The sequence below is a fragment of the Peromyscus maniculatus genome, chromosome 15, assembly GCF_049852395.1.
Source record: "Peromyscus maniculatus bairdii isolate BWxNUB_F1_BW_parent chromosome 15, HU_Pman_BW_mat_3.1, whole genome shotgun sequence".
Classification (NCBI taxonomy): Eukaryota; Metazoa; Chordata; class Mammalia; order Rodentia; family Cricetidae; genus Peromyscus; species Peromyscus maniculatus.
The window spans coordinates 57,070,372-57,095,584 of record NC_134866.1 but is presented as its reverse complement, the minus strand read 5'-3'; the positions used below and the strand labels follow the sequence as shown (position 1 = coordinate 57,095,584).

General features: G+C 36.2%; 1 protein-coding gene across 8 annotated transcripts in view; it reads left to right on the top strand.

Moving 5' to 3' along the window:
• The window catches only part of Slf1 (SMC5/6 complex localization factor 1), a 71,310-nt gene that overhangs the window by 22,382 nt on the left and 23,715 nt on the right, over positions 1-25,213 (top strand). For 7 of the 8 annotated variants that reach the window (XM_076551996.1, XM_042261775.2, XM_042261776.2 and 4 more), the window contains 10 exons: positions 2,480-2,642; positions 11,265-11,408; positions 12,689-12,835; positions 13,619-13,762; positions 15,887-16,021; positions 16,873-16,926; positions 17,699-17,857; positions 18,586-18,749; positions 20,848-20,976; positions 21,551-21,716. In XM_076551996.1, coding sequence (XP_076408111.1) covers positions 2,480-2,642; positions 11,265-11,408; positions 12,689-12,835; positions 13,619-13,762; positions 15,887-16,021; positions 16,873-16,926; positions 17,699-17,857; positions 18,586-18,749; positions 20,848-20,976; positions 21,551-21,716 — 1,405 coding nt within the window. The remainder of the gene's footprint in view (positions 1-2,479; positions 2,643-11,264; positions 11,409-12,688; positions 12,836-13,618; positions 13,763-15,886; positions 16,022-16,872; positions 16,927-17,698; positions 17,858-18,585; positions 18,750-20,847; positions 20,977-21,550; positions 21,717-25,213) is intronic. The other variant, XM_076551995.1, reaches the window with a different exon arrangement.

Here is a 25,213-nt window from a genome sequence, read left to right as displayed (position 1 = left end):
TGATGAATTTTGTTAAAGGCCTTTTCTGAATCTAATGAGATGATCATTTGGTTTTGTCTTATGTCTCTTTGTGTGGTAGATTAAATTTATTAATTTATATATGAACCATGTTTGGGATGAATCCAACTTGATCATGGTAGACAATCTTTTTGATATTTTCATGGGTTCAGTTTTGCAAGTATTTTATTGAGAATTTTTGCATCTATGTTCATAAGGGATATTGGTCTATAATTTTTTGGGAGGGGTGGGTGTTTGTAATTTAGGTATTAAGTAATACTGGCCTCATAAAAAGAAATGTGAAATGTCCCTTCAGTTTCTCTTTTGAAGAATAATTTGAGGAATATTGGCATAAAGTCTTCCTTGAGAGTATCCACTAGAAAGAGCTAAGCTATGTCTAAACCAAGAGATGGAGTCCCCATGGAATGGAGATGGGATGAGTAAAGGGGTACCTAAAAGCAGACTGCTACAGGACTGCTGAGAGTGTTGCATTTTGTTTTATTCTAGGCATTTTGTATAGAAGCCAGAGTGGATAGTATCTTCCCTTCATGTATGTGTGTGCATATGTGACCCGCCTGCAGGGCTTCAACAGGTTCTCGACCACCCTAAGGAGGGAATGTAGGGACAGGAGATACAAAGGAAAGACACCAAGTCTAGATTCTGATCAAGGTGCAACTTGATTTCTCTTCCACAAAGGTTTATATAGTTCAGCAGGGTGGAGGGAGCAAGAAGCTGTCATCTGCATAAGGTGGGGCAAGCTAACAGGATGTTTGTATAGGATGTTTACAGGGTGAGAGGGTCAAGGGCTCTGACTCAATGTCCTGTTGCTAGGCAACCTGACTGTAAGCTGATCTAGTTCCCTGTCTTATTGGGGGTCTGTATTTTTCTACTAACTAGAGATTCTGTCCTTGTCCCTGACACATATGTATGTGTATGCACATGTGTGTGATAATCTCTTCACTGTTGGGCTGGGTGGGTGTGGGTTTTGTTAATGCTGTATATAATAAACTTCAGCATGTCACTTAGACTTACAGCAATAGATTCCAATTTCTTTGTGATTTTTTTGTGGGGCCATCGTGCAATGAGGTCTTTTCTTAATGTTCTTACTTTACCTTTGCCTCTCATCAATCACTTGGACATGCCACATCATAGAAAGACTCCCATCATGCTTTTCTTGTATGTAATTACTACTTTGTAAGTCACAATTCTGGAGGGATAGATTTCTTCATTGTGGTAGATGGGCTTCAGTGTTAAGCATTGTCTAAATTGCTGACTCTTGTTGCTGGAACCTTCTCAAAGCACTGAGTGTCGTCTTCCTTCCATGGCTCACATGACACTCAAATTCTGCCTTTTAGAGCTCTTCATAGAAATGTGCACTTTATCATTCTCTAGTAGTCTAGATGTATTTGCTTTGTATAAGAAAGAAAATATTGTGCCTATATTTCAGTGGCAGCCAGTAACCACAGGCCCAGCACAGCCACCAGGGAAGTTCCTCTTCTATCTTCACTTAGCCCTTTATCCTAACTTTTCTTTCTCATGAAAAGCCTGGACTAAGGATATGCAAGTGAAGACATACTTTTCTTATAGCAGATGCCTGGTATCATACTAGCTATACTTTACCATTAAATATCTTTAAAACTTACCTCATTGTCATGTTTTCCTCTGTTCTTTTTCTTTCCTTCTTTTGTTCTGCAAAAGTGAAGTAGTTTCTGTTATAGGTTCAAGAAAAACTGTGATTGTATAGATTATTTGCCTTTTCTTGCTTTCTAGAATCTAAACAGAAGCCAAAACAATAATTCATATTCGAATGAGTTTGTCTCTGTGTGTAATACCTTCGGAATCCTTAATGTAAAACTATTTCTTATATGAGTTTAAGCTTTTTTTTTTCTTTTGTTTTTATCTGTTTTGATTTTTGTTTGGTTTTGTTTCATGAGATAAGATCTCACTAATATCCCAGATTGGCTTAGAATTTATTCATTTCCCCCCAGGGTGAGTGTACACTTGATCCTTCTGCCCCTGCCTCTCCAAATCAAGAAATGTTCAAGGACAACTCTTTAGTTGAGTCTTGGCAGCTAGTATTGCTTGTTTGTTTGCTTGTTTGTTTGTTTGTTTGTTTGTTGTGGTTCGCAGTGATTTCCTTGGAGATGTGTTTTACCTCCCAGGGTATCTGGTACCTGTTGTTTTGATTTATTGCTGTGACTTGTCTATGTCAGTTGCTTCAACAATCATGGTTCATAAAAACATTCCCATATGAAGAAACAGAAAGAATAGTAAGATTCTTAAAGAACATCTATTTGTTCTAGACATCTTAGGTTTAAGAGATTATTGCAGTTGTTACCTTTCCATGGTCCCTCAGTGACCCAAGCGAATGACCTTTTCAGAAAATATATTCCTATCCCTAAGGAAGTAACTGGTAATTGACTGAATAGACTCAATTTTTCTAATGCTTTATTTTTTTTTCATCATCTACATTTTTATTTAGAGTTTTGGAGGCTGGAAAGGCAAATGTCATTTTACCAAAAAATTCTCCAAGTGGGATAACTCATGTGATTGCCAGTAATGCAAGAATCAGTGCTGAGCAAGAGCAAAAGAACTTTAAGGCTCCGTTTTACCCAATTCAGTATTTAGGGGATTTTCTTTTAGAGGTAAGTACAATAAGTACTAGACGTCTTAAAATGTTTGTTTTTATAAAGTATCAACAGAGTGAAATGAAGTCTTTCTATGTCGGTACCAGAGGATAGGGTCTAGGCTACCCCTTAGACACCAAAGTTTACAGATGCTAAGCTCTCAAAACCCCTTATGTAAAATAACAGAGGGTTTAACTGTCATCTGTATTCACCTTCCTATACACTTTGAATTATCTCTAGATTACTACAAGCCTACATGTTTAGTACCAGTCAGATTTAAGCATTATAGGCCAATTACCCAGCTGGGTTTATCGATTTCATGGATTTAGAACATGTAGAAATGGAGGACTGAATATTTATATTAAAATTGAGTTCTGAATTTTGAAAATGCAATAATTAGAAACATGAAATGGGATATTTTAAGGCATTCTCAATTTCTTCAATAGTTGAGAATGTGGGTATAGATTTGAGAGAAACTTAAGTTAAACTTGTTTCAGTCTCTACTCATACCATAAATGCTTTAGTGGTATATGCGAAAAGTAATTTTAATTATTTTACCATATACAATAATAAAATAGCAGAGAATGCATGGCATATAAATTTGAGATTGCTATCTCTTTTTGAAAAGAGAGAATTATTTCTAAGATTTAGAAGTAATTTCCTGTCCTGTTCCCCCTTCTTTCTTCTTCCTTTGTCATATAAATACCAATCTCAAGTTTTTGAACAGGGATCAAACTCCAGATGAAACTCCTAATAGATAAGTGAAGAATTTATGACTCACTCATAGGGTTAGAGAAAGCTCAGGGTGTTCATAAATAACTTTCATCTATGAACAGTCATACTCCTTCCATTCTACCTCATTTCTGTGGATACCATGAAATGATCCCTGTTAGCTTGTACATAGTGCCAGGGACCTAGAATCACTTTTCAAAACCTTCCTTCCCTGATTTCTTGTATCCAGTCATTACTAAGTCATATCAGTTCTATTTCACATGTCTCTTGATTCAAACAGCTTCTCTTTTTTTCTAACATCATACTAACATCAAATCTTTCCTTTGTGCACCTAGAATAAATTTCTACCTAATATTCTACTTTTAACTTTGTGTTTTCCATAATATGTCCTGATCACCTCACACAGAACTGGAACATGGATTCTCATTTCATATTTGTTAGATCAGCAGAAATTGTGAAAGCCTTCTGAATCTTCTGAGAGTACACATAATATGTCTTTCTATACTCACCTTTTCCTGGTGAGTAGTAGCAGTGTAAGCTTAGAAAATTGGATTTAGTTCATTGGATGTATCATTTGAACTATAGGAAATGTCATTGTCCTTGACAGTGATTGAGCTAGGAATGATCATGTGGTCAGATCTTTGGGGTAGTGAGAAGTGTAAGAGATAAAATATTTCCTCCTCAGTCTAGCCTTGATAAGAAAGAAGACAACCATATAGACAACTGAATGAAGGTAGAATCCGGACACTTACCTGGCCCTAGAGGTAGGCACCTACAATTCCAGAACTCTGGAAGAGTGAAGCAAAAGGATCATGAAGTCAGGCTCGTTTGGGCTCTGTAGCAGGACTGTGTCACAGGCAAAAACAAAAAGGCTGAACCCTTGCTGATCCTGAGTTTCTGGATTTATCACTCTCAAAACGAGTTCTTTCATTGACCCTCATTGCCATTCTGAGGGTTAACACTTGTGTTGAGTTGTTTCAGGTGGTTTTCTAGTATGTGCTACCAGTGATGGAAAGTCATTCTTAAAGTATATCTGAATTAAATATTTTCTGTGAAGGCGAATGATTGGAGCATGTTGTATAATAACCATACAAACTTAATATACAATAAACTATGACAATATTAAGATTTAGCTGCTGAAGTATTAAAGAACAGCAAACATTATGTCAACCAAAAGTAGCAGATAGCATCTAGTTTATATACTGAGTTTAAAATACATTGTTTTGTAAGTTCTGGGTCAGACAGAATTACGTAGCTGGTATAAGTGAGAAAAACTACATTGTGATTATTTCTAGGAAAAATGAGAAAGTTAACTTCATCTTACTCTTTTCTTCCAATTCTATGGCACAGAACACATTGTGCACCTCACACACTTCCTTTAAAGTATTATCTAGAAAAGGTGCTGTGGAAATTGACTGAGTTAAAAATGGCGATCACAAAAACTCTTGTGTTTAATGTTCCTAAACTTTTTAGAAAGCTGAGTGGCGGATTTGGGTTAATATTCAGTCTAGGTTTGTAGGTCTGTATGGAGGACTTGCTATGCAATGCATTAGAGATATGAAATGAATAACATCAGATATCCATTTTTGAGGTATTTTGCTATTTAGTAATGGAGAAAGAACATAGAAATTATTAATTTCATTTTCTAGTAAAATGCAGGTTAGTAAAAAAATTTGTAAAGTAAAGGAACACAAAGGGGCAAAATAACTAATATGTGTTAATTGTTGATCTGTCTGTCAGATTTTACAGAAAGGAGAAGTTATTTTAGAATACTTAAACTTCTTTGGACTGTGAACTAACGGAAACTAAGAGATTTGGGGTGATGGCTCCATGAGCGAAGTGTGAGGACATGAGTTCAGAGCTCTAGAATCCATGTAAAGCCCAACACGGTAGCACACATCTGTGATCCTAGACTGCTGTGGTGAAATGGGCGATGAAGACAGGACTATCCCTGGAAGCTCATGGGCCAGCTAGCCTAGCATACACAGGAGCAAGCAATAAGAGATCCTGTCTCAAACAAGGTGGAAGGTGAAGATGACACCCAAACTTGTCCTCTAACCTCTACCCTTGGCACTTGTGCATATACAAGCGTGCATGCTCACACACATCATAGTCACACAGAAATTTTCTTAAAAGAAGGTAATTAAAATGAGTTGAGGAACATATACAAGAGGGGCAACATAAAGACTTTCTAAGTTAAATCAACTGATTTTACCTAGATTTCTGTTTGCTTGTTCTAAGATATCATGAAGTCATTTTGTTCTATGCCATAGTACATGCAGTAGTATGTCGCTGGGTGTGTTAAAGTTCATTCCTAATCTTGCTGTGGTTGTGAGAAATATTAGAAGTGCTGCTCTGTGCCGACAGTGATCACTGTGTACACTATGCTAATCACTTTATACTCTCTTTCTTATTTAAACCTCTATTTCTATGCAGTTGGAATTATAGCCATCCCACTTCAAGTTGATGAAATTGAGGTACAGTGGATTAAATAAATCGTCTGACTTCCCATAACTGTCATATTATAAGAGTAAAGTGCCACTCAGTGAATTTTGTTTTCTTTACTAAAATCTACCCCATTTGCCACATCTCTCACTTGGGTTAGTTTTAGGTTTCATTCACTGACTTTTTCTGTAAGTAGTTAAAATTTTGTAATGGATTTAAATATCACAAGATAGTAGTTAATTATGAAATTTCCATGTAAGAGTCAAAGAAAAATCTTTATAAAACTGTTCTTATACCTGAGGTTCAGGGAACCTGAGGAAGAGAGAGTGGAAGGATTCTAAGACCCAGGAGATGAGGGAGTTTTCCATGAGATCCTCTCTTCACTCCTGTCAGAAGTTGCACCACATGGTCTTACCAGCATGACTGCCTAAAACTAAACAAAGACCACCACCAGAGTGCATGGGAGAAAGACCACTAGGCTTCAGCTGTGCACAGAGAGCTACAGGCACCTAAGGAATGCTGAGAATGGGAGAGAGAGTCCTCTCCAGGGAAGAGCCCAATTACTTATCCAGTCCCAAATGGGCAGCCCTGGAAATACAAAAAACATACAAGGAGCATTATACAGACTGAACAGGTTGTAGTTAAGACACATACTTATACATACACATATACATATGTGCATGTAACAACAATTAGTGGGGAAAAAAGAGCCATGAATGTGAAAACAAGCAAGGATGGTTTGGTGGGATGAGAGAAAAGCAAAATGATGTAACTGTTTTATAATCTCAAAAAGAAAAAGAAAAAGGTCCACCCCCACCCCTGGCCTAAAACAAAAAAAAACAAGGTATAGTCAGACATAGTGTTACACGTGGATAATCCCAGTACTTGGGAATCTGTAGCAAAAGATCACAAATCCAAGAGCAGTAAAAGCTACAGAGTGATTTCCCGCCCACTTGAGCTATACGCTGATGAGCTCTATTTTTGTTGTTTTTTCAAAGGCCGTAGTCTGTGTTAAGAACTAAGTAGCATTTTAAACACTGTTGTTTGTTACTTGATTTCTCAAGTTCGTAATCTTGTTATTAATCCCAAATCCAGTCTCATGAATTCTTTTATTCAAATTGTGTGACAAATGCCTTGGCAGGATATTAGAATTAGACTTGAGAGTAGAGTATTTACAGCTGATCCAAGACAGATACTAAGTTAGACATCTGAAAGAAACAAAGTAGGCTAACTAGGATTTCCACTGCTGTATTCTTAGGTGATAGACTTTATAAATCAGTGGACTTTTAATTACACACTGACATATAGCACTGTACTGCATAAAATAGACTAGATGTGAACTTCTTTCCATATAATAGATGTAGAGAAAAGCCTTATAATGCTTAAAACCTAGTTGGTGCTAAACAATATTTGTAAAGTAAGGAATTTTAAAAGAAGAATATTTTAAAAGAAGAAATTTACATTTAAAATAATTTCTATAAATCTAATAGTATTAAATTGAAGAAAATATTGGTATTTTAGTTTAGAGAAGGGTTTATGTTACATTCTTTTTAAATGATATTTTTATTATTTCTTTGAGTTAATGATGTATTTTGATCATATTCACTCCTAACTCCTCTCAGGTCCACTCCAACCTCCCTCCCTACCCTACTTTATGCACTTTGTTTCCCTCTCCCTTCCCCTTCCTCTTTACCCACCCCCCTTTCTTCCTTCCCTTCCTTTCTCTCTCAGTCCCTGGAGTCCAGTTTGCTATGGGTGTTGGGCTTGCCATGAAGTGTGGTTGATAGGCCAGAAAACTGGTCCTGCTTTTCTCAGCAGCTACTCATTGCTAGTAGCTCTTCAGCTAAGCATGGGACTACATGCCCACTCTCACTCCGGTACTGAGATATGTCAGCTTGCACAGATTTTGTACACGTGTGTGTGTGTTCATGTGTATTTGGATGTGGGCAAGAGATCATCTTCAGATGTTGTCCCTCAGGAAGCCACATTTATGCATGGCTCCTGGGATTTGGACCTCACTGGAGACATTGCGGGAATGATGGAATGATGGACACAGAAAAGCTGGGGATTGGGTGGCCTCAGCTTTTAGATGAAGGAGCTGAAGTACCCCTTAAACTCAGCATATTTATTATGTATAATTGAATAGTGAGGTGGGGTTTTGCATACAGCTGAACAAGGAGGCAGGGTGTTACAGCATGGAGGCAAAGTTTGTGGTTTATAGCTGGATCAAGGGGGCAGGTTTAGCTAATCTCTGTAGGACCTCTCTCTGTAGGGGAGCAGTGTTCAGGGTATTAATATCTGGAAGGGGAAGTCTATGGGGCACATTTCCTGTACACACTGTCCCTACTTGTATTTGGTACCCAGAGGAAGACTTTGCCATCCCTGAGCCTGTGGTTTCTTGACACGTCTGTGCCCATGTCAACAGCACACATTTACTCATGATCTTACTCACTCAGGACTTCCTCTGCTCCCTACATTAGGAGTCATCTCTACCTTGCTCTTTGGAGTCAGGGTTTCTTTCTGGATTTGCAGATAGCTGAATATGCTAGGCTTGCTGACTAGCAAACCCTATAGATTAGCCTGCCTGTGTCTCACTAGTGCTAGGATGTTAGACACACGCCACCACTGTACTGGCTAGTTTTATGTGAACTTGACATAAGCTAAGAGTTATCTGAAAGGAGGGGGACTCAGTTGAGAAAATGCCTCCATAAGATCCATTTGTAGGGCATTTCTTAATTAGTGATTGGAGTGAGATTCAGTTCATTGTGGGTGATACCATCCTTGTGCTGATGGACCTGGGTTCTGTAAAAAAGCAGGGTGAACAAGCCATGATGAGCAGGCCACCAAGCAACACCCTTCCATGGCCTCTGCATCAGCTCCTACTTTCATGTGCCTGCCCTGCTTGAGTTCCTGCCTTCACTGCTTTTGATGATGAGCTGTGATATGGAAGTATGAGTGAAATGAACTCCTGTCCTACCCATGTTGCTTTTTGTCATGGTGTTTCATCACTGCAATAGTAACCCTAAGACAAGTTGGTACCAGGGTGCTGGGGTATTGTTGTGACAGACCTGACCATGCTGGTTTTGGGAGGATTGTGGAAGGACTTTGGAACTTGGGGCTAGAAAAACCATTGAGTGTTGAGCTTGGAAGGTAAGAATGTTGAGAGCAGTGCAGATAATGGAGTCCTGGTTTGTGAAGTTTCAGAGGAAAGCAAAGACCCTACCAAGTTTTTTTTGCATGAAGAATATATAGTGTCTGGTCATCTGGAGCTGAAGATTTGGCTGTGATTAACAAGGAACTTGAACTTAAAGTAAAACCTTCACTTTATTGAGACAATGGATGCTAGGCAGCTGGGGCTGAAGAATCAGCTGTGATTAAGAAGAGGCCAGCACTATTGAGGTGAAGTCTTCTGGGAAGTGTTAACTCAAAGTCAAACACAGAACCTGTGGTCCAGAGGCAGCCAAGGTTTTACCTCCTGCTGGTGGTTCAGCTAGTTATTGTAAGAGTCACCTAGGTAGTACTGGTTTTGAAGGCATGAAGGGCTCATGGAGAGTAACTGAGGCTTGGCACTGTCTGGCATGGCTCAGGTTCCTCTAAAGGAAGGTGAAGTCCAGTTGCAGCCCAGGAGCCCAGTGTTTTGGAGATGCAGCAGCAGTGGTGTGGAGCCAGCCCAGCCACCATGGCTGCCCCTGGGAGTGGAACTCACAGCCTTGTCTTTGGCTTTATAATCAAACATTGTTTCGACTTAAATTTTTCACATGTCACAATTTATCTATCAGTGTCTAATTCTTAAGTCCGTAACTTAGAGTACTTGTATAATGCACCCCAATGTGTAGATCTCTTGTGTAGCTCCTGAAAAGGATAAAAAGTAAACATGTTTCTGGTCTTTTTACTAATGATAATAAATGTTACTTTGCATTCTGTTTAACTGAAATCTTTGTAGAATTAGCCCTGATTTTAACCATTTATTTGTACAGGCTAGGAATTTATCTTCTTTCAACCATGTGAAGTTAAAAAACAAACTATTTTTCTTGCTGCAAATTCTTCCAAATAGAAATTGTTTATGTATTTAAGATGAATCTTTAAAAGGGAGAAAAAGAAGTTCTTATTTTTCTAAATTTTCACCTTAACTTCTGAGTTGATGTAGAAATTCCATCACTTGCTCTCAAGGGTTATTCTGGGCTCCAAAATTGCTGTCTGCTGAAGGGTGACTCTTGCCTGAAGAGGGAGTCCCCGCAAGTAAGGGAAGCAGTGTGGCAGACAGTTTAGACTCCGTTGTAATTATTGCCTAGGATGCTGGTCTTCCACGTCTCTATGCAAATGTAAGTATGTGGACACTTGCACAGAGACATCCCGGGAACCATTGGGAGCTCACCTTTACTTTTAGCTTGTTTTCTTGCTACTACATGATATGTATAATTACATGGATACTTTATAAAGACTTAGAAAATCGTTTATGAACTCAATTCAGATTTTTTTTCAAGACTGTTTGCAGTAGCAGAAGGTAAAGGTGCTGTTCTGTAACATAGGTGCTGAATTATCTTGCAAATGAGAAATCTTATCAGTGCAAGGTTGAAAGGTAAACAGTCTATCCACAACTTGACAAATTTTAAGTCTAGATTGTAGTTTGTGTGGAGGTATGTATATATGCACTCAGGTACACTCTCAAGTGCAGAGGCCACCTTGTGAGGAGCTAGCTGTTAGCCTCAGATATCATTCCTTGAGAACAGTCCATCTTATTTTTTGGTTGTTGTTTATTTTGTGGATTTTGTTTTATTTGCACTTTATGTTTTTCTCTTTCTTTGGTACTTGTTTCTTGAGACAGGGTTTCTGGAGTTTGCCATGTAAACTATGGCAGCTGGCCAACAAGCCCCCAGGATCTACCTGTCTCTACCTCCCAAGTGTTGGGTTCTAAGTGTGTGTTAGCAAACAAAGCTGTTTTATTTGTCTGGATTCTAGGGATTGAATACAGGCCTTCATGCTTACATGGTAGACAGGTTACTGACTGAGCTCTCACCAGCCCTGAATTGTAACTTTAATTTGCTTAGGGCTATGTATAAAATGTTTTGGTCCTAGATGACTCAGAGATAGGATTGTTACTAGACAAGGAAGTCTGACTGTAAATGGACAAGTTTTAGTATCTGAGATGTGTTCTTAATGTTTATAAGGCTATATAAAATATTTTTGTCCTTGATTCCTCAATAGCAGTTACTAGACAAAGCATTCACTTTTTTTGTGTATGTATGTGACATACAGAAATCATTATTATTTAGAAAGTTTGCTATAAGTATTGGTTCCTTGAAATATTTTACCAGTTTTTTATAACCTTTCTTTTAGGAAGACTTGATCAGACAGTATATGCAATTATATATTAAGTTGAAGTCCATAAAATATATATAATAAATATGCATAATAACATTATTATACTTAGTTAATGGCCTAAACTTTTTTATACACATACAGAAAGAAATTCAGAATGATGAAGATTCCCAAACTAGTTCTGGTTGGACCAAATACAACAATCAAGAAAAAAGCAAAGATCTTAAGAAAAACACAGGATTTCTTGAAATGAAAGCTGCTGGAGAGAGAAGAATATATAGAACCCAGGTAAAATTTTATGAGTTAAATATTCCCTCATCTTTTTCCTAAAGAATTATAGAAGAGAGCCCATTCTTGGTTTAAAAAAAAATTATAAATCTTGGGATCTGAAATAGAGCACATCAACCTTATATTTTTAGGCCGTGAGTTGAGTACATTGGGAAGTTTTTGTAAGTCTATGTTTTAGGACTCTCTGAAATAATGCATATGTGCCTAGAGAATTGTTGAGTTCCTCAAATGTGGTATTTTCTCAGTATGTGCTAATCACTTAAAACTTGTGTGCTTACTGTATCACGTGCCTTATAGAACTTTTCCTCATCCCTGAGCACTCTGTTCATAGCGGTCTAAAGTCAAACATGTAGCTAAGTGAGCAGAACAGAGCTTAACACAAATAAACTTGTATTAACATGAAGAACAAGACAACAGAAAAAACAACAAAACAGGAAGACCGAAGCTGTTGTGCAGCAGTGTGTCACAGACATTAGTGATAAACAACAACAACAACAAAGCCTCATTGGTTCTGCTGTAGAAAGCTATGTTCAGTTCATGCTATATGTAATAGGTCTGTTTGTTAGTTTATCAAATCAATTACTCAGCAACTATTAGTCTAAACTGAAACATTTTTATAGCTAAGTAGAAACTTATATTCATGCGAGGAACAATTTAGAAGTTTTTAAAATTTGTAGTTTCTTAAATCACATGACAGGTTTAACTAAGATTAAAATACATTGGCCTTTTTGCTCCTACTCCTGAATACAGTGCTGTTTGTGTGCCATTTAAGACTCCTTTCTGTAATCATATGTGCATGTTTAGTAAGGTGTTTTGAATTGATGTGTCTAAAATAATGCATTCTAAATGCAGTATGAACAGTTGCTGTATACAGCAAAGAATGTAAAATGATGAGGTTATCAAAATAGATTTCATGTTATTAAATCTATAAAAACTAGATAATTTGTAAAATATAAGGAAATAAAGTTAGGAGGTTGTACATAAAATTAGCATAGAAATTTCTCATGCCTCAAAGAAAAGAGATTATAATACTTCTTAATCTGGATAATAAGCAGGTTAACTAAATATGTCTGGTAACTTACTGTTTGTAAAACATGGCAAACTAAAGCTTTGTTTTCTAGCCCTTTTTGTAGAACGAGGATGTATTAAAAATCACTTTGCATTTTGAATTTAATCTCGTGTGTTATATAAAGCCTTTCTTCCTGAAGTTTTCTGTGTCTTCCATTGGTTCTGTTGAAGCTGTACTAACCCAGAGTATAATTAATTTCATAAACATATAGAACAAAATGGAAAATCATGATGAAAATGTTAATGATAGATTTGCTCTGAGTCAACATCACAAAAAAGAAAAATTCAGAGACTACAGAAAAGATATGAAGTCTGTTAAAAAGAGAAATACATTCAGAAGACATACACATGAGAATCAGGTAAATTTTCACCAAAAAATTTATTTTATCTTATAAATCCTTTCTAAATTTACTAAATACAATGTGAGTCATGAAATTTCTTGTGGAGTACATGTATATATAAAGTGTTATAAGACATTTATGCCGTGTTTTTAAAGGAAGGAAAAATGCCACGTTATGAGCTCATTAGCCAGGGAAAGAACCAGTCTTACCAGCTTCTAAGCCTCCTCTGTCATTTTCTAACTAAGTTTTCCATTTTACCTGGAAGTGTCCCTTATTTTAGAACTCACGTTATTTTTCATGTTAAAATGGCATTCTGTTTTGCTTGTAAATGAACATTTGCAGGTCACACTATCTTTGGACGTTTTCCTCACCTGTATGTTTTGTTGTTCAGTTGTGTTACATTTTTAAACTTCATCCATTTTTTTGTTGTTGCTGTTCATAAGCATTTGGCTTTTTGTTTGTTTGTTTCTTTAAGTATTTGATTGGTTGTTTTGAGATTATCAAACAGTTCTGCTATGAACAAGTGGCCCTTGGTACACAGGTTCCAGGATTTCCTAGCTGAGAATGTCTTCCTAGGAATGAAGTTATTATCATCAGGACAATGTGCATTTTCCCAAATGTTTTTTCCTAATGTATACACATTTAGGTGTGGGTGAGCTTTTCCTGTGCATAGAGCTCTGTTGACCAGTGTGTTACACGGACTTGAAAGCGCCCCCCCCCCCCTCCACTTTTTAAAAGCTTATTTGGACTTTGTAACATTTAATACATATTCTGCTTTGTTTAATTGTGGTCAAAATACAGAAAGAAACTAAGAAAAAAGTTAAAAATATCCAAAGGACTTACATTTTGAGGAAAAAGAACAAAAAGGAAGGTTATTGCAAAACTGATGATGAGCATGACACACTCAGAAGTCCGTTTCCAAAGCACGGGCATGGCCGAGACCAGGTGAGGGGCCGGGTGTGTATGTGAGCTAGACAGGCAGGGTGACTCCGAAAGGTGCTTGCTGTATTACATTCTGTAAATTTTGGAACAACCCTTGATGTGATAAAATGCTTATTATTTTACTTCTATATATATTATTTTACTTATTATACGTACATTTATTATATTAGATATACTATAATATAATTAAGTGTGGTCTATCATGAAACTTTTTATATGGTACATAAGGAATTTTAGGCTAATTATGATTCTCAAATTAAGTTTTTCATAAAAAGAAGAAAAAGATCTGGAAAAGAGGTGAATTTCTTTTTTAACATTTAAAAATTGTGAAATTATAAGTACAACATTTTTTTTCTTTTCCTCTATATACCCCTCCCCATTCTCCTCCAAGTTCATGACCTCCTTTTTCACTAATTATTTACTAATAATCACACACATATGTATTTGCATGAACATATATATTCCTACCTGTAACCTGTTCAGCCCATATAATGTTACTTATTGCATAGATGCTTTTAGGGCTGACCTGTTGACCCTGAACAACCAAGAGCTGTGTGTTTGCCTAGAGAAGAACGCCTCTTCGACTCCCAGCTTTCCTCAGTTGCCTAAAGTTCTTTCTGTAGGACTGAGGCTTCATGGGCTTTCCCCCATCCATTCTGGCATGCCCAATGGTGTCTTCCTTGTTCAGCTCATGTTTAGACAGTCATGTTGGTGAGACTTTATGGATGTAGCTTCTGATGTTACTAGGAGACACACAATCTCACATAAACTCCCTGATCCCTCTTACTTTTAAAATCTTTCTGGCCCCTCTTCCTCCAGGGTCCCTGAGCCTTAGATGCATGTACTGTAGGCATATCCGTTGGGACTGGGCTCTACATATGGATTGAATGTGGTTTTCTGTAATGGTACCTGTCTGTTGCAAAGAGAAGTTTCCTTGATGTGGGGTGAAGACTACCCTTGTCTGTGGGTATTAGAACAAATGTAGATTGCTCTTAGGGATTATGCTGACTTAGTAAATTAGAAGTATAGATTCTCCTCCAATAACCCTGACTTCATTAGCGCTATGTAGGTTTCTAGTACCATGCACAATTTCCTCTTGTTGAGTGGGTCTTAAGTCCAATTAGAAAGCTGTTGGTTCCTGCCATGCTGTGCATGCCACTACTGCATCCTTAAGATTATTGTGCCATGCTGTTCTTTGATGATGATGTTCATGGGCTTCATGGCTGGATAGGCCTGTTGGTTGCCTCCCTCCCTGTGAAGCTTGCATAGAATTTCTGAAGTGTATGGTGTCTTGAGCAATAGGGACTTACCATCCACCTCTCAGGGTGTAGGTGACAAGGTCAGTAAGAGTAGGCTGTATGTTTTGGGAGTCCCCTGGACAGCCCTGGCTAATAACTCCGAAGAGGGCTTCTTGTGTCTGGTTTTGGTGCTCTTTGGCTCTTGGTAGGAGCACCCTTGGGGCAGATTTTTTTTTTTTTTTAAAGTGGAAAACACCACAGTAAACTACATCTGTTTATAGTTCGTAAAATCTCTTCAAATGTGAATATTGTTTCTAATTTTGTTCTTCTCTGGTAGAATACAGACCATTTATAATAAAATTATCTCCCTTTTCAAACGGATTTTTCTTACATAAGCTTTTCCTAAAATGTAACTTTATTTTATGTTCCAAGTATATAGATTGAACATTCTCAATCCAAAAATTAAAAGCCTGAAACACTTGAGAACAAGTCCTTCTCAGTGGCACATGATATTGAAAACTTCTTATGTAAAGTAGAAAATCTATGCTTCACCTTATGTTATGGACCAAGGAAAACAGGCTAGGAGCACTTCAGTTGTGTAAAAGTTACCTTCAGGTTATGTATAGAAAAGTATAAAGGGCATCAATTAATTTTGTGTTTAGACTTTGTTTGATGATAGGTTCAAATGAAAATTTTTTAAGGTGCTGAAGATGTAGCCCAGTTGTCGAGCATTTGCCTGGCATACAGTGTCTTGACATACATCACTGTGTGGGCTTTAAAAACAAACAACAAAATCACAAAATATAAGTGGGTTTTTATAGTCTTGTATTTTTATCTGTGTGGAGTACTGTCTTTAATACAGTATCTAAATTTCTTTACATGTATGTAGAAAGAAAGGAAGAATTCTTTTCTTACTGATTATGCCAGTGAATCAAAAACCAAGGATGTTAAGACAAATGTGGATCTCACGGAAGTAAAAAATGCCTTAAAGAAGCAGATATACAGAGACATATATAGAGCTCAGGTAATGCTTATCACACGATAACTCTTTCTTTAGTAAGCTGTAAGTGACTGGGAAGTATGTTTGAATTATGGATTGTTTGAATCCAGATATTTGGTGATATTTAGGGAGTACTGTGTGTTAGTGGATACTTGAAATCTGATACTTCAGGCTGGCTTATTGTGCTTTGCATCTCTGATTTTTTCTTGTTAAAATAGGAGCCCTCTTTTTCTAACTTTACATTTCTAGAATAGAAGCCAGACAATTATCATTTGAATTTATAACGTTTTAGTAACAAAATTCATTGCATCTTATAGCTTCACTAGCAATTTGTGTATTGCTTTGCCAATTTTTTGTCTTGTTTTCTATTGGCTTGCTTATTGAATATCTTTGTAGAACTTTCCGGAATCAGGATGTTATCTTTTATATTTGTTGCAGATATTTTTCACTGTAATCTTTTCTAAAAATTTGCAAGTACAGGTATTTTAAAACAATACAAGAGGTTTTTATGTGTGATTGATGAGAAAATGTGTCTCACTTTTTTCCCCATTGGACTTTTATATAAAATGTTCTCTGCATTTATATTTTTAATTATAAAGTACTAAGGAGAACAGACAACTTCAGATCTCTAAAGTGAAAATGACCTGAAGTTATTTTAATTGAGGAGGAGACAATAGAAGTCTGTTCATGAGAATGCTATTCCTAAAATGATGATAGTTACTAATCTGAGCCAGAATGAGCATCAGATTAATTATAGCTATTAATGTGTTCCTGAATCTATTTTGAATGTTTGGCCAAGGTTTTGTGCTTTGTAGGCTGAAATATAGTTTTCAACTTAAACTGTTAAATTTAATTATATGGTTGCTGTTTTGTAGGCTGTTCGATACAACTGCATCACAATAGATAAACAGCCTGTGTACAATGTAGAGGTAAGGGGCTTGGAGTTGGATGATGATTTGCGTCAAAAAAGAAATGTAATTTTTCGTCCTTTTGGTTTAAGGTAATGTCTTACTTATAATCAGATATGGGGTAAGGAAGAATTATTCTCTTGCAAAACGTTTTTCAGCACAGCTATCAATAGAGCTGAGAAAAAGAATGGACCTAGTGCTCATTATAGGTGAAGTATGTGCTTTTTCATATTTTGTAACTTTTATAATCACTGCTTTTGTGTTTAATTCTTGATCCAATACTTCTAAAATATTTTCTTTTATTTATCACCATTCATTCTTTTTAAATGGATTATTTTCTTCCATGTGGTCTTTAGAATGGTTCCAGTTAAAAACTGTTATTCTCAGGTTTGTAAGGCAAACATTGCCCCTTAAAGACTTTCTTTCAGAGAAATAGTTTATTTTACCCCTTCAGGCAATGAAAAATAATAAAGAAACAGCTAATAACACTTTCACATGCCTTCTAGTTTTTGTTGTTTGGTTTTTTGAGAGCCTTCTAGTTATGAAATACAGTAATACATGTTACTTGCTTGGGACGAGGAAAGTTCAAGTGCCGTTCAGTCTGTCTAGTAAGGACAGGAGTCCACTGTAGAGGAGGGGACAGAAGTAAGGACAGGAGCCCACTATAGAGGAGGGGACAGAAGTAAGGAAAGGGGTCCACTCTAGAGGAGGAAACAGAAGCTTTTTACTCACTCAAGATCTGATCTCAGAGGTAAACTTTTCTTCTTTCAGTCATACAATTATCTTTTCTTAGGTTAAAAATGCAGAGCTCCCCAGAGGAATATTAAACTTAATTGAAAGCCTCATAGAGGGACAGTTTTTTAAAGAAGCCATTGAAGAGCTTTCTTCTTTGCAAGCCCATTATGTCCCTCCTGTGTGCCTCCTCCATGCCCTTCTAGAGAATGTTCTGCAGGTAAGGACACATTGTGTACTTAGAATTATTTTTTTAAGGAGTGCTAAAATGTGAATATTAATTGTGATTTTTCTTTACATCCCATTTTACTAGAAAGTATAGTACCCATTTGTTACCACTTTTTCTATTTTTGACAATATTTATCTACTATAAATGACTTAACCTATTAAATGGATGGTCGAAATATATTGTATAAAAAATATTGTTCAATTTAAAAAAGACAAAATGTTACCTATTTTTGCTGTGGCATAAGTGTCAGATTATAGTATCAGATTGCTAAAATGCTTTCAGTAATAGTTATTTTATTTGTGGTATACAGGTTAAGTGAATGTAGTTGGTAAAAACAGATAGTTATATCTATGGAGAAGTAGCCTTCTATCGTGTTGAACAGGGTGCTGGTTTTATACCATAACAGGGATAAACTATGCTGTGGTAATGTTGAATACATGTAAGGCTGGAACATGAAGAGTTTCCACCTTTGCTTTCTTTAAATGTTCCTTGAGATTCTTAATCAATCATCCTATCTGAAAATCTCACTTATGCTACCCCTAATACTTAACATTTTCTGATGTGTAGAGCTGCATGATAACCTTCCCTGTTATTTCAAACTGATACAATTGTCTAATCACGAGTAGGCTAGAGTCACTGCTCTAGTTTTAAACGAAATTAACCTAACTGATGAGCTATTTTAGCTACAGTGTTTTCTTTTGTTTCTTTTTTAATAATAGGATAGCATAGACACCTTCTCTGGTCGGTACTTCCATATATTGTCGGCTCTTCTCCATCTGCACCCTCCTTGGAAGTCTCCAGCCATGCTAAGGTACTACTTAGAGCTCTTTCAGTGTCCAGCCTGTAGGGGAGGAGCCTGGTCTCTGGTGGAAGTGCTTATCAGGTAAGCTATTTGCATATGAGGATGCGTATTTGTCTAATAATCATTTGACTGTTTTTTAGAAATTGATTTTAAAAAGTATATTTGTATTTTTAGAAAAAATATGAATGCTTGTGTTTTGTATTTTGTTGCAAAACTTATGAAAAGGACAAACTTTATATTGATCATGTTTGTCAATATTTTTTTAAAAGTATAATAAATAGAATAGTACCAAATTTCAATTATGAATTTATACATATTTGAAAGAAAAATTATTAAATATAAGCATCAAATTTTAGTCATAAAAAGCATAAATGTTCGTCAATCTATGCAATATCTATTTTAGGGGTTTATATTATTCTAATTAGAATTAGAATTTCAGCCAGTACTTATTGTCTCCCAGATCTGTTATTACTGTGTCAGTTCCCCAGGCCTTTCTTGTTTTCTGAGTGTCTCCGGAAGTCCCTGTTGTTTTCCATCTAGCTAAACCAGCTATTGTTTTATGATTTGTACTATAACTTTAATAGTCTTCCTTTGTTGGAAAGAGTTTTTCATTTATATATCCACAAATGTCCTTCAAATAAGGGAGAAAGGACACTTGAGTAGCTAGGCCAAGGTGAGATCTTTTTAAGTTTCTTGAGAACATACCCAGGTTTTGTTGCAAACTAACTGGGACCAAGTGTGTTTTAACTCTTGACTGTGGGTCTGGGACCTGTGTTCAGTCCCCTGAACTTTGATTTTGAGAAGCTGATATGGTGACAGTATGCTTAGAATCCTCGCACTGGGGAGACAGAGACAGACTTGCTGACCAGCGACTAGTTTTGCTGCATTAGTGAGTTCATTTTACTGGGTGTGGGGGTGCACTTCCTTTAATCCCAGTACTCAAGAGACAAAGCAGGTGGATCTCAGAGTTCAAGGCCAGCCTGGTCTACAAAGAAAGTTCCAGGACAGCCAGGGCTACAGAGAAACCCTATCTTGAGGGGAGTGAGGGAGAGGGGGAAGACTCTATATTTAAAAAATGAGGTGGCAAGCGATTGAGGAAGATGCCTGACATCAGCCTCTGGTCTCCATGTGCACACAAACATGTATGCACATAAACAGACTCACAAAGTCAAGGACACTGGAGGCAGAAATAAAAAGCAACAGATACATTTTTGATACTATTAAGAAAATTTGGAGTTAAATAATGAATACCGTTGCCTAACTTCTGTCTCTGTAAGTCTTAGAATTTACTAGCGGTCTTATTTTCTCTGTAAAAATATGCTGCAGGGCTGGAGAGATGACTTAGGGGTTCAACTCACGACCCTCTGTTCTTCAGTTTCAGGGGATCCAATGCCCTTACCTTCTTCTGACCTCTGCTAGCACTAGATACATATGGTGCATAGACATACATGCAGGCAGAAACTCTGTGTGTGTGTGTGTGTGTGTGCGTGTGTGTACACCATAGAACTGTGCTAACCAACTCTTTCCTGATATGCACAAGCCAAATTCTGGTGCATAGTAGAACACAGCAATTATCCTTTAAAGTTCTACTGTACATGGTTATGACAGAAGATAGAAATAAAATATCAATTTTGGAAACTCTAAATATGCAGTCATTTCCCCCCATTTATTAAGTAGTGGAAATGAAAATAATCATGGGCAAGGAAGCATACTATAATTAGTATTATAAACTGAAATCATAGTGGATCAAAAGGACTTGATGAAATTCCTGTGTCTTTGTTCTTATCAGTGAGATGAAATGGACAAGGAGAGTACTGATAGTTGCTAGATGCGTTATAATATATTGAGACCAGAGAAACTAGATTTGTGTTAAGAACTAAATGCAGGTGGATGTCTGTGAGTTCAAGGCCAGCCTGGTCTGCAAAGGGAGATCTAGTCCAGGCAGGGTGAAACAGAGAAGTCCTGTCTTAAAAAAACAAACAAACAAAAACAGCAACAAAAAAGAACTAAATCTTCTATATTTGACATGATTGAAATTTACAGAAAATTTTTATTAAGCTTGATTTAAATTTGTTGAAGATTTTGTTAAAATTGTAATCTTAAAAAAGAAATATTTTGTCCACAATTTATTCAGTAACTTTATTTTTATGAAATACATTGTTGGGTTCATACTTTTCAGGTCTTGCCTTTTCAATGAAGGTTTCTGTCATCAAATATCAGAAAATATTGGTTCTAAGGTGGTCCATCTTACATTGCTGAAGTTTTTCTTTAATTTACTTGAAAGTGAAGTACGGCATTTGAGTCAAAAGTAAGTGTTAATCACAAGAAATACTTTTTATGTTTATAACTATATATGTATCTGTCTTTAAGAAGTCTCTTACTTTACGTTTCTGCGTAAGTTTTGTTTCAGTTTTCAAATACAGTGACGATTTGCTTATTACATTCATTTTCTTTGTAATTCCTAAATGCCCTGTATACATTACTGATTTGTATCTAACTGAGACCATTTTTTTCTGTGCACATTCATTACATATATTAGTGTACATGTGTGCGTGTCTATAAAGACCAAAGGCTCAACCTGAGAGTCATTCCTCAGGAATAGCAACAATTTTTTTGAGACAGCCGTCTTTCTTTGTCCTGTAGCTCACAGAGTAGTGACCAGTGAGTCCCAAAGACCTGCTTGACTCTCCTTCTCCAGCACTGGCACTGCCTGCTTCATGTGACATACCCAGTCTGTGAGGCCATTATTTATATTTTGTCCTTTATTTATTATACTATCATTTCTCAAAAATCGGTAACATTTTTGTCCTATCAAAATAAGTGTGATAACATCCATGATTATATTGGCATAATAACTTATCTTTTGTTTATATTTTCATTAGGTTGTGTGACTGGTCAGATTCTCAGAGTCTAAAGGTAACAGAAAAAGCAATTCTTCTTGAAATCTTTTGGTCAGGAAGTGAAACTTCAGGACTTTTGACAAAACCAGTAAATATGCTTTTGGAATGGACTATATATTCTCACAAGGAAAAATGCAAGTCTAATGATGTAAGTTGGAGTACTTTACAAAAGAATATAATTATAGAAAAAGCAGTTTGCTCTCCTTATCTGTAGGTTTCACAAAGTGCATATAGGAAATATTCAGGAAAAGTTTCGTCTCTACTGAACATTCACAGACTGTCTTAACATTATTACCTCAACAGTATGGTATAACAATCATGTGCATAACATTTAGATTGTATTAGTTAATGATGATCTATAGATGATTGGAATCATATGGGAGGATGTAAAGTATATATGTAGGCATCAGAGTATTTTATGCAAGATCTTGAGCATCCATAGATTTGGGGATCTATACATTGTGAAATCTGTGGTGTGTCCTGGAAGCAATCCAGGAAGCAGATACTGAGGGATTTTCATGATTTGAAGTAGCATATGTTTTTCTTCCCTTTGTACTTTGAACTCCTTGAAAAAATTTGAACTCAGGTATGTTACTGTATACTACATAGTTGGTCTACTTTCATAGTAACAATCCTGAGAGGGCAGATTGTTCTTCATCTTTCATTTAGACATAGCATCCAGGAAGAGTTATATGTTCAGTATTGTGAAGTCTGTAGTTATCATCCTAAATGTTTTATTTTTAGACATTCCATTTTTTGTGGAAACTATGGTTTAAAGAAATTAGTCTCTGCACTTTTGGAGAGCCCCACATTAAAAAGTTTTGTTTGTGTTTAAAACTTAATAGATGTTGATAACTTACTGAAATTTTTCTTCATGAGTAGATTTTACCTGCATTGAAATTCTGAACACATTAATTAGAGTGTATTACCTATTCAGAATATCCTGAAACATTAAGTATAATAAAACATTAAACTGTGTCTCAAAATAAATATAAATGAATATGTAATTGAAAGATGTGCTAAAGGGTTTTAAAGAAAAAAACCATAACCAAGAATTAATGAAACACCGTCCTGCCACTTTCTGTTGAACTATATCATTAAAAATAAATTAAAAAGTAGGGTACACCTGAAAACACATTGTAACAGAAAATACACAGTAAAGTTTATATTCATAACACAAGTATGTCCTTTTAATGAATAAAATAATAAATCAAGTAGGAAATGAAAACCAATTAAATGGCAATCTTTAAATGTTGAATGTATTCACTAAAGTTTATGAAAATTTAAAAATGAATGACATTTTTATTTTTATCACTTACACTATCCTTGCTACTCTTGTAAACACTATTATACATTTTCTCATATGCCTTATTATATCCAATGACGTGGAACTAGTCTTATGATATTGTAAGAATACTAAGGCATAAAGGCTAAATAAAATTTTCAGTTTTATTGTCTTCAAAACCCAGGATTATCTTTTCCACACTGTCTATTTTCTTAACTGAATTGGACTGTTGTCCCCTCACTACTTCTAAAACATACAAGTCATTTATTGTCCTGTGGGTTAGAATGTATAGAGAAAAGTTTCAGTCTCATCCACAAGACAGAAGTTTTGAAATACGTTTAAAGTACAGTACTCACATTCTACGTTAGTAGTTGTTGATGTACAGATGGACGCTTAGTGGTGTGTTGTGGAAGTATGTCTAGTGATGGGAGGACCAGAGGAGCATGCTGGAAAATTGCATAACAAGATGAATTCAGTCCAGATTAATTAACAAGCAGTATATATATTGTTCTCTAAGGTGGGTGGAGGAGGAATATGCAGAATATTTTGTATACTAAAATTGTGTGAGGGTATAAAGAAAAAAACAAACAGGTAATATTTTGAGTGCATCGTAGTAAATATTAGTTGCCTTTCACCTTTCAGAATAGGTCCTTATTGCCTAATTTTCTTTTATGATGTCATTAGTTTCACACTTTTTAATTATTTCTTTTGTCCTCTCATCTGTCTTCTCTAATGTTGGGATCTTTTTCTTTTTAGTCTTTGTTTCTAATACTTGTGTTTACCAGAAATTACTTTTGGAGTACAACTTGACCTTCATTTCTTATATTTAATCTAGGGTATGATTATTTTTTAAATAGTATTTTATTTTGTTAAGTTTGATTTCTCCTTTCATGCATTATACTAAGGATTAAAACCAGAACCTTCTTTTCTTGCTCACCAAGCAGTCTTACCACCAAGCAATATCCTAGCCCTAAGAGATATGTATTTTAAGATTTACAAATTGATGGTGTTGTGTTATTGTGAATGAGTTTATTTGTGAGTGAGTTAATGTGAATGTTTTTTTGGCTGTCCCTATCTGATAATTTCCAGTAGGAAGTTATAGTGAAAGGCTGTGATTTTCTGCTTTCTGGAATTTCCTGACTTGGGGGTCGGGGGGGGGGGGGTGGGGGGGCTAAAGAAAATCAAGTTACAAGAATGTGTTTTTGCTATAGAGTATGGTGTTCTCTGTCACCTACTAGGTCAAGCTTAATCAGCTTTGTAGGTTTTCTTCTTCTTTTTAATGCCATCCTAACTAGTAGTTACTATGCCATAGCCAGCAGTTAGGCAATACATTTTTGGGAGCAGTAGTTTGTTAAGGCAGAGAGCTCTGGTGGCAAACTAATATAAAGCCAATTCCTTTTTAAAGAATGAAATCCCATGTAGTTTCCAGTTTCTTTTAAGTATTTCCTGAGGTCCTTTTATTGCTGTTTGTTAGACTTACAGTACTTCTTGTCATGCTTTTTTGTGGCTGGAGGGGGGGGGGGTGCTGTACTTTTCTGTACTTGTAAAATTACTAATATGGTGTTTCCATCAACTCTTTGGCTTACCAATTCCTTTCAGTTGTGTCTAGCATCTTCTAAACATTTTGACTGCAATTTTAATTTTTGTCCTTCCCAGTTGTAGATCTTTCCTGTCTCCTTCTGTGTGTGTGTGTGTGTGTGGTTTATAATACACTACAGAAATGTTACTTTTTTCCTTTGAACATTACAGTAATAATTCTTCTGTGATCTGTGCCAGTTCTGCTTATTTCCATGTGTGAGGTCCTTTTGGATCTTCCTATATTATTATTTCCCTGGTCTCCTATCTATGTGTTTTCCCTCTCTGTCTTTTATTTTCTCTCCTGGACTAATTATCATTTATGATCAGTTTTAATTTCCATTTTAATAACTGTTTGTAGAAACAGTTTGTCAAAGACCAAAATACCTTTTTTTACAGTAAGTATTCTTTACTTCTGCCTAGAGCTTGGGTATTCTATCAGTGAGGACCAACCTGAACCCAGTGTCCATGTCTGAGGAGCTCTGCATAGCCCTAATGAACTAACACTCACATATTTGTAGCACTGTTTTATGCATTCTCATTCTCAGAGTGAAACCCACCCACCCACCCACCCCAGGTCTTGGCCTATTGTGAATTAAGCCTTTGGCCATAACCTCTTTTTCACCAGTTTCCCTAGATTACAGAAACTACAGTTCTGTGTCTTTATATCCCTCAGAATCACCAAAATTGATCAGGACAAAGGTAGTCCTGATTAATTTTTTAAGTCTTACTTGACTTTTACCAAACTTTTGATTATCTTGCTGTAACATTTCTTATAACTTACT